The sequence below is a fragment of the Molothrus ater genome, chromosome 1 (genome assembly GCF_012460135.2).
Source record: "Molothrus ater isolate BHLD 08-10-18 breed brown headed cowbird chromosome 1, BPBGC_Mater_1.1, whole genome shotgun sequence".
In the NCBI taxonomy this organism is placed as follows: domain Eukaryota; kingdom Metazoa; phylum Chordata; class Aves; order Passeriformes; family Icteridae; genus Molothrus; species Molothrus ater.
The window spans coordinates 100,518,648-100,532,865 of record NC_050478.2 but is presented as its reverse complement, the minus strand read 5'-3'; the positions used below and the strand labels follow the sequence as shown (position 1 = coordinate 100,532,865).

The 14,218-nt window shown below is 41.1% G+C and overlaps 2 protein-coding genes across 3 annotated transcripts in view; both read right to left on the bottom strand.

Annotated features, from left to right (window-relative positions):
• Positions 1-14,218, bottom strand: part of MPPE1 (metallophosphoesterase 1) — a 30,155-nt gene that overhangs the window by 11,816 nt on the left and 4,121 nt on the right. The gene's annotated exons all lie outside the window — the stretch shown is intronic.
• LOC118700123 (centrosomal protein of 290 kDa-like) lies at positions 627-8,337 on the bottom strand. 2 transcript variants are annotated; one of them, XM_036404472.1, is made up of 7 exons: positions 8,202-8,337; positions 6,776-6,915; positions 6,069-6,149; positions 4,134-4,224; positions 3,258-3,444; positions 2,272-2,369; positions 627-971 (listed from the first exon to the last, which is right to left on the bottom strand). In XM_036404472.1, exons 1-7 carry the CDS (start codon positions 8,232-8,234, stop codon positions 843-845), a joined length of 759 nt encoding a protein of 252 aa, XP_036260365.1. In that variant the 5' UTR covers positions 8,235-8,337; the 3' UTR covers positions 627-842. The 2 variants fall into 2 exon arrangements, with proteins under 2 accessions (XP_036260365.1, XP_036260366.1); XM_036404473.1 differs by lacking the exon at positions 627-971 and adding an exon at positions 1,691-1,707.

The following is a 14,218-nucleotide window of genomic DNA, read 5'->3' as shown; positions in this document are numbered from 1 at the left end:
TAGTTCTGCAATGTAACTATGTTAAACTTTTGTGGCATGTCATTACAAACAGGCTGAGATTCAAATCTCCCAAGGTTCTGCAAGCTACACCTGTAACTGGGAGTTGTCTCTTTTCATTCCCTGCTCACCATCCCTGAAGCAACACAATATTTCTGCCTCATGGACTGTGACTTTGTGCATTCCCACTTTCCTTTTCAGCTCTTCAAATACCAGAGTTCTTCAAGCTCTTGAATCAAAAGAGCTTCTGAGGAATTCTTCTTTTGATGATGCAAAATGCTCTGAATACACTTTCCAATTCTGAACACTAAATCCTTCCTTCATCCACAATTTTTCACTTATTATTGGGATTGAGGAAAAATTCCAAGCGGCGATTTAGCATTTTTCCTTTAAGAAACCCGTCTGCAATAACTTAATGATATAATTAATTTCTGTTTGCATTAGCACATCCTTAGTGCTGAAATTCATGCAGACTGACAAATCTACACAGACACTTTGATTTTATGTAGCTTACAGAAAAGGATAAATTGGGAAATTCTGAAAAATACAACAATTTCATTTTATTCCCATACACACCCATAACCAGAATATATTCTGCAAGTGTGAAAGAGATGGGTTTGAAACTTAGCTGAAGTTATGCAGATCACAGTTTATTTAAATATATATACAAACAAACAAAATCAAGGTCACGAAATACAACATTTCCAAGCACTTGTCATAATGAAATCACATTACTGAATCTGTATTATCAAACTATGGTACCACTTAAGCAATGGTAGGTTTAAATGTTGCAATAATTATAAAAAACATATAGAAATTCTACCTGGTATTAAATTACCCAGTAGTTACAAATGTGCAGTAAAAGGAAGTCCATACATTACACTGATTTGTTTCAAGCACTTTTCATACTCATTGTTGAGTTTCACGGATTCCTGTACAGCATGTTTTAGATCTTCTACCTCTTCAAAAAAATCCTAGAAAAACCCAGAAATATTCACCTTAAACTGTTTTTTCAAAGACATTCTCAGTAAGATCTAGTCAGGAGTTCAGTTATTCCAAGACACTTTCTGTGTTTTTACCAGTGTATGGCTGAGTTATGCAAACACAGCTATGGTGAGATACAGCAATCAACTACAACCTTAGGCAATAATTTAGTAATTTCTGCCCTGAACACACAAGCAGAGTTCAAGTTATGTTAGAGGCTGGAACACAGACTAGTAATAGGAAAAATCAGTTTTAAAAAGGAAAAAATATGGATTTACCAGACAGCTACAAAATGATGGTCCAATATGACAAGGGAATAATGTCACATTCTGACTCTTGTAAGTCAGAAATCGTTGGGAAACACATGGACAGAAGAGTATAATCACCCAAGACTTCCTTTCACCAATCCTTGAATGTTCCAGCTACTGAAATAACAATGTATCTACCTGTAACCATCTACATTTGACAGTAGACATTCTCCTCTCTATTCTTCCAGCATTTTTAAATGAACAGCTACATACATATAACACAGCAACTTAAAACTACCTTAAAAAAGGACCACTGCTAAAAAGCCACAACCTCAAGTTTATGTATCTCTCTTGCAAGATGAAGCTCTCAGCCACACATTGTCCCTGATTCCCAAACACAGGGATCTAGAACTCACCCTGGCTTAGTGTTCTGCAAGTTACACATCCAATGAACTACCACCCTCTTTTACTGTTACCCCTGCAATTAATACCATAATGTTATTTAGTTTGGGAGAAAGGACTGCAAGGTAAGAAAAGAGATTATTTTTTAAAAAAATCCACAACAACAAAACAAAAAGACTTGAGGAACAAGCAAAAATCAGCTTAAACAATTTGCTGCTGAAAATAAAACCTTATGTCACTACATTAAACTGAGTCTTCTATAGTTAGGTAAGAGCTCAGCATCTTGTTACATAACTTAAAGAATTACCAAATGTTCACATTTTCAATTTTTACACCTATAGATCTAACAAAAAATCCCAAGCCTCTGCCCTCCCTAAACTTGGAGTTCTGTCAGAGGCATGTCAACTTTGACATGCTTAAGTTCAAGAGAAAATAGTCTCCCTTAGCTGAGTGGCCCTTCAGGACATGAATGTTTCAAGGAGTCACTCATTTCCATCTCTCTCAGAATGCCATACACTGGTTTCTTTATCTATTCTACTTTATAGCAACATATGTTCAGCCTAAAGAAGTTTCAGCTCAGGCAGAAAAGTTTAGTTTTTCAAAAATCACCTACTGTTAAGCTTGTCTTAAAATAAATTACCTTGTCTAATCCAGCTAATTCATTTTTTAGTGCTCTCTTTTCTGCAGACAACTTTCCATTTTCTTTCTTCAGCTTTTTAATCTCCTTCAACAATAGCTCTATATTCAAATGAAAAAATGTAGAGTTCAACCATTACAGTCAACCTCCCCCTCATATGAATCATATTACAGCTAAAGAGCTGCCTACCTTTTGTGATATTAGAAAATTATAGTTCAGCTTCTTAAGTACCTTTTTCATACAGTGATTTGTTCTTAAGAACTGGCCCTGCATATCCCTGTGAAAGATATCAGGATCTGCCAGTTGGATAATCTGGATCTGCCAGATTCTTAGATGTGGAATTATTTTACAAATAATTTTACAATCCACAAAACACACATCACATGCTTTGATTATCTTTTTCTGGCTCATGAGAGGGTCACATCACCCCTTGCTGCTACACATTTCCTGAAAAATATGCCTACATTATATGATCTCATCCATCTCTTTTCTCTGCTTTGAAATGGAAGAGGATCACACCTTAAATTCTGGATTAACTTATGAATGGAAGAACGTACTGAAACCAGCACTGTCCAGGCTTGTCCAACGTTTTAAGGCTAAAACCAGGTTATTCTGTGACTCAGTGTCTGAAAACCAAAGGCTGGTGCTGCAAACACTATTACTAAGAGATCTGCACAGATACATCTTACTAGAATAAATACCAGCACTAAATACAGCCAGCACTCCCACCTCTGATTACAACAACAGATCTGTTTCAGAAAAAGAGAAAACAGCAAACATTTTATCACAAACAAGTGCAAGGAGGAATCCTAGATTATAAAATGCCATTTTTACACAACTAGTTTTCAAAAATGAAAAAAACATTTTAGATATTGCTGGTTGAAGGAGAAGAAATAGCCTGGAGTATCTGTTTCTCGATCAGAAATAAAATGCATTCTCTCTGCTGGGCATACTGGAAGGAACATCATCAGAATTAACTGTACCATTACCTAAATATCTACTGCAACAGGCTTCCTTCTCTGCAGAAATGTCCTTGTGAGAAGCTACTCCTCCCTCTGGGGTTTGACTTCGTTTTCTAGAAACAGCACTAGTTTTCCAAGAAACCTTTTTACATTCCAGTCGCTCAATTCTTTGCCTCTGCTCTTGAAGATTATGCTCTAGCTCATTAATTTTAATCTGTCAAGAAAATCTTTTTTAAATGCATAGAAAAAGCACAGTTCAACTGAATACAACTGGAAACATTTCCCAAATGCAAACCTAGAGCTTTCAATTGCTGGTTTAAAAACTACATTCACCCAAAGAGTCTGAAAGGAAAAAAAAGCAAAGCGCAGATGAAGAAATTAGACTGGTGAGCTGCAATGCTCGATCCATGCCTGAAGAGGCAATACCTTCTTGAAGTTTCTAGAACTGCTCCTGACCACACAACCCCACCTTCACTCCAGTTATGATGCCAGACTCTTTGCACAGCAGGGCCACAGACCTTGCTATCCAAAAGAACACTCTTTGTCTTCATCTGGTTTACCTTCTGCTGAACTTCTGAGAAAAATCAGCTCATGACACATGCAGAAAAACACCAGGGCTGGTGCAAAAGAGGCCTCAAGGTGCATATCCAGTTGGAAGGAGGGGTAGGTGGATGAGTAAAGAAAAAAACAAGGGAAGGGGAGACATCTTTCTGCTACAGACACACCAATGACAGAGTCTGCTTTTAAAGGGAACTGCAGGCTACGCTCCAGTATCCCTGTCATGGGAAACTAAGTATAAAAAGAAAAGCATGGTCTCGTTTCACAAATGTAAGAATTACTTTCCAGTCTCCCTAAAAGCTTATGTTTGGCTGTTTGATACCAGCTCCAACAAATTCTACTTACAGTGAGATTTTTAATGGCTTCACTTTGCTCCTTGTTTGTTTTGGTTTCTTTAACATAACGCTTCTGTAGTTCATTATACATCTGAAGTAGTCTAAAACAGAAATGCATAAACTGCTGTAAAACATGAAAGACAACAAAATGTGGCATCGTTTATGGTAAAAGTATTAGATATGCCCCACAGAGATCACTTGACCTGTAGCTGTGCTGCAGAGACTCCTAACAGAAATATTCAAGATGGCAGTGAATGAAATGTGACTGTCAACACAGAAAGAGACAGCACCAGAAAATAACAGCAAAGCAAGTTAAAAGAATGGTCTGTAGGGATGGCAAAGAACCCTTTTTACTCAGCCAGACTGAGGATCCCATTGTTTTTGACCAGCACACATGGCCACACTCTGATTAAACCTGAGTGCAAATCACTCTTTGAGGGAAGACAGCAGCAACAGGAGGCTGGCAGTGACTTTGCCCCTGTCACACACAGCATTCCTCTCCCCATTAGCACAACAGGAATAGCAAAAGGATACTCCTAAAGGATTTTAAAAAGTTTTTCCAGCACCAATCAAGAACCCATGATGAGGACACATGAGGCAGCTCCCAGCTCTCTGTGTTGCACAAAACATCTCATTGCTTCCAAGTGTGTGGGTGTGAGGATATGAGTGAATGAAATCTATGTGAAAGTGAGTGGGTAAAATAAATGTCAAATAAACAGATTAGGGTTATTAGCTTTCCCTCTGATATTATTTTGCATCTTGTTCTGCTGTACTAATTTCCTACTATATTTCATAGCCAACATACACAAGGCCCACAATTTAGCTGATGGACATGAGCAGACATTGTTCCTATTTTTTTTAGGAATTACAGTAAGAGCTGCCATTCATAATAAGTCATGACTGCACACCACAAGCAGGATGAGCAATACTGTAGCACAGCACAGCTTTGTGAAAGAACACACAAACATATGCTAGGAAAAAAAGCTAGGTCGGGTTATCTAGATGCAATGTAGCACAAGGCAGGTACAGCACTCAATTCAAAGACTAATTTGGACTTCTTCTACATGAGCACCTAACCAGGAACTCAGTTTGAGCCCAGAGCCAGTCACCCAGCCTTCCTATATAACTACACAGCTTGCAAAGAGAACCTGGAACACTGTAAACATATTAAAAAAAAAAAAAAACCAGCCACGTACAGCCACCTAAAAACACTAAAATCAGGGCACTTGGCCAAAGAGCAGCAGAGATCTGTGTAAGATCCACATTTATGTAAGTGGACAAAAAGCAGCCTTTGAAGGGGTGAGCAGCCTAGAATTTTACAATTTAACAATCAAGTCACAGAGGGATGGAGCAATGTTTTACATAGCTTGCCTAGTTGTTAAAATGTTCCAGTATATTTTTTCTTAAAGACCAAATTGTAGCTTTTGCATCAGAAAAGCAGTTGCAAGAGTTTAATTCTATCACTTACTGGCAAACTACAGTAAGTAGTGGCACAACTCTAAAATTATTAGACTGAAAAGTAGAACTGCTTCTCTAGCTTATTTCAAAACCAGCCTATACATTTTATATGCACAAAACAGTGAGCAATATAAAATGAGCTGAGAAAGGTTCCACAAAATAGAAGTGAAACCACAAAATTCTAGGTTGAAAAATCTTGAAAAAAGATCATATGTGTGCACACAGACACATGAAGGAGGGTCCTAGCTCATTGACTTTTTCTCAATGAATTACTTGAGGAAGAAATCCAGTTTGCTCTTTGCTTGGTGCTATTTTCAAGTTTAACCCAAGATTTTGTAATTATTTTTAAAATGTGAATGATTTCCCATGGTTTCAAAGGCTGAAAGCCACTTGCATAACAGCTTAAAAAAAAACAACTGACTTAACCATGAACATTTTCTCCACTACAAAGAATAATTCTGTGAAGAAGCAGCTTCCAAGAACTCACCTGACACTGTCACTCTCTAGAACCAGGTCCTTCCTGTCTCCACCCTTATGGCATAAATGGGTTTCTGTTTGAACCTGAACACTTAATTGAAACAAACACAGCAGCTTCATAAAATCATATTTCACCAATTTAATTTAATTAAACAAAGCAACTGAAAAAGGCCAAGTTACTTTTCAGTTTAATTTTATGGTAAAGGTTTCCAGGCAGTTCACAAACACACCAAAACTTAAGCCTTGGAAGATTTTTGTGAACCAGTGTGTAAATCCTGGCAGGATACTCTCCAAACCATTAGCACTAAAGTTTTTCAGATCCTTAGGTTTTAAATCTTTTAAACAGCATGGATGCTACTCAATTTATCTTTATCTCACTACTTTTATCAATTTGTCTTTATCTTCACTACTTTTTGTTGGGAAAAAGTGTAAAAGCCTCTGTAGTTTGACAGAGAGAGTGTACTGGCTAAGCAGGAGTATTACTTTTTGATATGACAACTGTTTCTTTCACTACAATAAATTTTGTACAAGATGCCCCAGATGTCCTTTGTTCCTCTACAGGCCCCCAGCATTTTCCACCCCACCATCCTGTTCACAGATGACTCCTCCACATACTCAGAGCAGATAATACCTAGCTCATCTTAAGGACATGCAAACAGAAGTCCTGAAATGCTGCACTTCTTTTGATGCAAAAGAGAAACATTTGACAAGTCTTACTCTCTGCTTGTGCCACAGACATGCATTAACTGCTGCAGATACAGTTGTTCTTGGATCTGACCCAGATTCCTTTCTAACTCCTTATTTTTTATGTGTAGTTTTTTCACCTTCTTGACTAACTGCTCATTTTCATCAGTGAGCTGAAAAGGAAGAGAATTGAAAAACAAAAAATCAAGGAACACTTTCAAATCAAATGTTAATTAAGCTGATAATGCTTCAAATTAAAACCCTCTCCCAAATACTTTACTACATTTTTCCAAAACCATAGAAGCATCTAAAGGAAAATGGCGGGAAAAACAACTGGCTTCAAATTTTATGAACATTTGACTACAACAAATCTCCTTTAACAGGTATCTATTAAAGGTGTCTAATAGAACTTCATAAGTCATTAATTCATTAAGGAATGTTGGGAACTGGTTTTGCATTTAAAATTAATCACACAGGGACAAAGCACCCAAGTTATATTCCTAAACTATCAATACCAGCTCTGCAAGGTAGTGTTTATTTTTGATTTAACCTCACCAGAGACAAAAAGACAGCCACACTGGCTGAACATCTTGCATGCATGTCTGCTGGACCTTGCCCAGCAGTATATAGTCTCATATATATTATATGTATATTATAAATATATATTATATTATAGTAAAATGAGGCAATATATAGCTATATGCATTTTGTATATATAATTATATGTATATATATTAATGCATATATAAAATTAATGTGTGTAAATATAGTATATATAACATATAAAGCTATATCTAAGGCAATATATTATACATATGTAATACATATAACTGTATTTATAGTTATATATAATATATATATAACTACAGGGTATGCATATATAGTATTTATGTGTGTGCATGTGTGTATGTGTGTATATATAATACATAAGGCTATATATAAGGCAATCTAATATACATATATATAATACATATAACTATGTATTTATAGTTATATATATAATATATATAACTATAGGGTATGCATATATATATAGCATTTATATTTATTAATTACTGTATATATAATATATATATGTTGTATACATGATACATAAAGCTATATATAAGGCAATCTATTACACATATATAATACATATAACTGTATTTATAGTTATAGTTATATATATTATATATATATAAGTACAGGGTATGCATATATATAGCATTTATGTGTGTGCATGTGTGTGTATATATTTATATATGTATGTACATATACAAAACTATTATTTATATATACACAAACACATATAAGTGTAATGCCTTATCCTACAGCGTACTGAGTACACCCGACGCCCTGGGCCAGCGCCGAACCCCGCGCTGCGTTCTCAGCCTGAGCTCGGCGCCGAGGGCAAACCCGGCCCAGCCGAGCCTCCGGCGCCCTCCCGTGCCGGGCTCCCGGGAGCAGGGGCCGCACTCACTTGGAGGCACCTGTGTACGACGGGCACGGCCATGGCCTATCCCGGGGCAGCGGGCGGGATAGGCCGGGAGAGGACGCCGGGGTAGGCCGGGATGAGCCCCAGGATAAGCCGGAACGGGCCCGGGATAGGACGCCGGGGTAGGCCGGGATGGGCGGGATGAGCCCCAGGATAGGCCGGGACGACCCCGGGATAGGCGGGGATGGGCGGGACAGGCCCCGGGATAGGCGGGACGGGCCCCGGGATAGGCCGGGATAGGCAGGACGGGCCCCAGGATAGGCCGGGACGGCCCCGGGATAGGCGGGGATGGGCGGGATGAGCCCCAGGATAGGCGGGACGGGCCCGGGATAGGCCGGGATGGGCGGGATGAGCCCCCGGATAGGCGGGACGGGCCCGGGATAGGCCGGGATGGGCGGGGTGAGCCCCAGGATAGGCGGGACGGGCCCGGGATAGGCCGGGATGGGCGGGACGTCAGAGCCGAGCGCCCGCGCGCGGTGCGGGTGCGCTGCTGCCGCCGTCGCTGCGGGCCGGGCGCGGAGCGGAGCTCTTGCCTAGCCCGGGGCGGCCGGGCCTGCTCCGGCCCCGGGAAAACAACCCCGGTTTCCAGTTGTCATTTGTGTTATTCGCAGTTTCAGTTGGTGCGTGTCAGTCTCAGGGTGGCCTGCGCAGGTCTCGGAGCTGGACTCGATGGTCCTGCTGGGTCACTTCCATCTCAGCAGGTTCTGTGACTTTCTGTGGCGGACAGGCACCGACCGGGGGATACCGAGAACTCTGCCGGCCGCAGATGGCACGGATACACCAACACATGCCAAATGAGGGATCTCTGCAAAAGCAGGTTCTGCATCTCCCCCCATCATAACAGGTCCCATGACATCCCCCCGGCAGGAGATAGCAGCGTGCCTGGAAATGCTGCTGCCCTCGCGGAGCAGGGACTGTGTCCTCGGTGCTGGGGTGCTTGCTGTTGCTGCTGCTTCTTGCTGGGCTTTGCCTTTTATGTATAAATATCTAAAGAGAGGGTGGCCAAGAGGATGGAGCCAGGCTCTTCTCGGTGGTGCCAAGCAGTAGGACAAGAGGCAGTGGGCACAAACTGACCTGCAGGAAGTTCCACTAGGGTATGAGGAGGAACTTCTTTACTGTGGGGTGACCACAGACTGGAACACGTTACCCAGAGAGATGTGGAGTCTCCCTCACAGGAGATATTTGAGAACCATCTGGACACAATACTGTCCATGTCTCTGGGATGGCCCTGATTGAGCAGGGAGGTTGGAGCAGATGACCCACGGTGGTCCCTTCCAACCTAACCCAGTCTGTGATTCTGTGATTTGGGTTTTTTTTATTTTTCTGGGTTTTTTTGGCAGATCAAGCTGCAGGGCACGCAGGCAGGACAAAAGCATTCCACCCTCAGGACTGCACCTTACAGACACCATACCAACAGCATGCACTCACCAGCCACAGGAAGAGCAGCTATCACAGCAAGACTGACCCAAAGCAGTGATTATTGTCTGCTGGTCTTCCAAGCCTTTGTCAGTGGCAGTTTAAAACCTTTCCTGTTCCTCTCTCATTCACTAGGTCTCAAATCTGGGTCTTCTCTTGTTCTCTGCATCTCCTGTCTTTGTACAAAATCTTGCTTCACTCATTTCTTAAAGCACATCACATTTCCTTTTTTCCTTCTTCTTCTTTTTTCTTTTTTTTTTTTCTTGTGTTAAAGGTTGCCAGATGCCACCTGCTCCTCCATCTTGACCATGTAGCCTACCTGATTGCAGTGCCTGGCAAATTTTGCATAGAACCAATCACAAAATTATAGAACGCTAAGGGTTGGAAGGGACCTTTGTAGATCATCTAGTCCCAAACCTGCTGCCCTGTGCAGGGATACCTCCCACCAGAGCCATATCCAACCTGACCTTGAACACTGGCCAGGGCTGGGGTACCCACAACCTCCCTGGATAACCTGTTCCAATGCCTCGCCACCCTCAGTAAAGAACTTCTCCCTAATATCCAGCCTAAAGTTCCCCTTTCCATTTGTACTCATTACTCCTTGTCCTGTCACTACTGTTCCTGACAGAGTCCCTCTCTGGTTCCCCTGTAGGCCCCCTGGATACTGGCAGCTTGCTGTGAGGCCTGAAGAGCCCCATCTTGCTCAGCCTGCTGTGCCTGGGAAGAGGGTGTGGGCATGAGGAGCTCATCACTGCCTGCCTGTGAGCCAACAGTTCACTGGAAACGTGGCAGGAGACAGGTCAGGTTGGGCTGCAATCAGGAACTGGAACTGTAATCAGATTGAGGGAAGTGTTACACACCTCTGGCTCCAGGGCATAGCCTGGCATCTCTCCTCCTCCACTCCCAGCCCAGTCACCCATCCAGTCAACTTGTTGAACTTCACACAGGGGTCACAGTGAAAGGTGAAATCCTTGTCTATATTCAGCTCAGGCTTTGCTGTGCTGAGCTGAATGTTCACAAGATCCCAGCTCTGAGGCTGTTAGCAACCTGGGAGTCCCTGTGAGGCAAGGACTTCCCGTGGTGTTACCTGCTGCCAGGAATCCTGCCTGGGAAGACTTCTGCATTAGTTCCATAGAATCAGCCACCCAACACTGCTAACTGCTGGAGCCTGTGACAAATCACCTTGACTTCAATTGCATCAAAATTGCTTCTTCAATCAGCAACTGGCATGGAATGAACTAGCAATGGACAGTTCATGCTGTGGAAACCACAAGGTCACTTCTTGGTAAAAGGACAGCTGGATGTAACTAGCTACAGTAGCAGCAAGGAGAAAAAAGCTTGGGAGGGATAGTAGCAGCCAGCAATGCCATGGTGATGTAGGGAAAGGGAAATCTCATTTTCAGATGAAGCAGCAATACCTTGAGATGCACTTAACGCAGTTTTATTCTGGTTTATCCAACAGAAACAATGTCTCAGATGAGGAGACTGTAAAACAGGAATAAAAACTACACACAGAAGAAAATACAGCATATCAGGACGTGTTAAAATCAGAATCATTTTAACTGACTTTGGTTATTGTAAAGGACAGTAGTAATTGTTTCCTGTGTCTTCCAGAGGAGAATGAGCACAAATAAAGTAACTGTCTAACAGAGTAGACATCTCTCATCCCTTCAACTGGATGAGAGGGAAAATTTCTTGATATCAAAAAGAAAAACACACATAGTTCTTCCTCACTATATATTATAATAAACACATCATAGAATGATCAGGCATGACTTTGAATACAGGTACACCTAATATGCACAGCACAGTGGCATAGAGCAAGTAGACAAAAGGTCCCTTCCAGGCCACCATTTCAATGAATCTATGTTATTGATTTAGAAGAAAACACACTCTGATATAATAGATTCTGATTTTTTGCAAAACTTTGTAAAATTACTTCAGAAATAATTTTTCCTGTGACAAAGAGAAGCTGAATGTAAGAGTGCAATGGAGAGAGATTAGCACAGTGGAATCCCAGAGAGATGTGGAGTTTCCCTCACAGGAGATATGAGAGAACCATCTGGACACAATCCTGTGCAACGTGCTCTGGTATGACCCTGGTTGAGCAGGGAGGTTGGAGCAGGTAACCCCCTGTGATCCCTTCCAACCTGACCCATTCTGTGGCTCTCATGTGTGAAACCTGCAGGCCCAGTTTCTCCAGCTCTTCCAGCAACACAACAACCATTCTGGGCACACTGCTGCTCTCCTGCTTACCCAGGAGTTGACAGTGCAGCTGTGCACAGTCTTTAAGACCCAAGTGTTTTCAAAACTCAGAAACTGTTACCAGTAGTACACAAAAAAGTTGGGAAATAGACCAACAGAGGTAAAAGGGAAACAAGAATTCCTGATTTCTGACCTAGAAGGCGAGCCATGCAGTCCCCTTCTTTCCCGGTTTTCCATGCCTGGCAGAGGAATTGATGACAGACAGAGGAAGCAGACAACAGCCAGGTTTCTCAGCTATGCAGGAGTTTGAAAGATGCAGATTCTGTCAAACAAGCATTGATCCATCCAAATGACACCAAAAAACCCCCTATTTGTATCTTGCAACTCTTGGGAAAATCTACAGCTGAAGTTCTTGTTGGTTTAATGATGCACATTATGATCAAACATCTTCAAAATCACCATTGATTTCATTGATTCAAAATGAGCATCCATTCTTCCAAATTAAAGATACTCCATCAATTGGTAAAATTGGCCTAAAGTGTGTAGTACTGGACATAAGATTTTGAAAATCAAAAAGCTACTATTAGCCTATGTGTGTACAAAATACCCCATTGCTTATACAAATTATAAAAGACTGATGTGCACTTGATTAGGAAATATGTTCATTTTCCAAAGATCCTAGCAATACATTATTTTAAAAAACTTCTCAGTGGCAGTGAATGTGTGAAGTGCCACTAAGATACTTTCCACTGTAAACAATGATAGCAGGAACATTTCCTTACACTATTGTTCAGCTCATTTGTTGAACACAATCTTTTTTCCTTTCATTTTTGTTTTAATGTAGTTTGGTATGAACAAAGACACATTTCATGCTGGCTTACATAAATGAAAATGTCATTGATTGCGGTGAGGCTGAGTCTCCTACTTGCTGCTAGACAGCAAGAATGTGACCCATTTCACCCTTTTGCACCTCCATGTGCACCAAAATCATTGATTTGCCAGAAAACATATAAGCATGGAATTATACAACCCTACAATATGATGCAACCCTACAGTAACTCCCAAGTGTAGCCTTTTTCTACATGGATTAAAGGTGAATATGTGTCCTTTCAGCCCCCAGAGAGATCTATCATCCATCTGATTTCCAGGAATGAAAACCTTCCTATGAAAATCTACATGCCTTTGTAAATCACGTACAAATTTCACCTGCCCCAAACGAATCTCTTTTATTCCATCCACCCACTGTGTCAGCAGTGACTTCTTCCTGAGTCCCTTTCAGGCTGGAAGATGGCAAGACTAAACATGATTTTTTGCCTGGTGTGTTCCGTGGCACAATCAGGGCTGCCAGTCTCACACCCAAATGCCAGTTGAAAAATCATGGAACAGCCTTGAACAAAATGGCCAACATGGAAAAAAGGCCCTTTCCCCATCTTGTTCAGATCTTTGATCACAGACTAATAATCCCATTTGTGTTCAGGAACCTATCCTGAAACAGGGAGAAGCAGTCTGGCTTTCCCAAGCCTCAGAAAAACCACTTTGGCTAAAAGCAAAAATTCAGAGTTCAGTTCATGAATATTTTCTGCATATCAAGAGAAAAAGCACCAAGACATGATTGGATTAAAGGTGATCATTTGCAGAACTGGAAAAAAAAATACTTTCTCATAATGTATAAGAAAGTCAATTTAATCTTAAAGCTGACAAAACCAGAGGCAATATTTATTAAACTAAATTAGGCTACAGGCATCCCTGTCACAGCACACTGACAGAAGTTCTGTATCACCTTCAGTGACAGGAACATCAAGTTATAATACTAGATTGTTTTCAGTGGATAATGTTCAGTGTTTTCAGTGGATCAAAATACAATACCAGCATGCATATGGCAGTCTGCTCTTCTCCCTTCAAGGCCAGGGAAAAATACCTTTTTATTTTATACCCACAAATGTGGTCTAGGAAAAAGAGTAACAGCTTGGGACTGTATTACCTTGTCAGAGAACCCCCTACAGAGAAGAAAAACATCTCTCACTGTAGAATCAAAGGCACTCACACCTCAGGAAAGTTCTTGCAGCCATACCTCCTGGAAGAGAAAATTTCCCAGGATGACAGAGCCAGTCTGAAAACTCCAGAAAAAAACTGAAGGATGTCATTTTACCAGTAGAGCTATCTGTCAGACCTTGAAGTGACAAAAAATGTCCTTGTTATAACCTACCCCCAGGGTAGATCTAAAGGGAGAGCCTTGCACTGTATGTTTAAGACAGTTTCTTAGTTTATGGCAGGAGGGAAAATGTGAACTGTGTCTAAGCAGTGATCCCTGAGCCTTCTGGACATAAAGAAGAAAGATGGTCAGATTATGGCTCTGTGTGATAGAAAGGGAGCACAAGAAA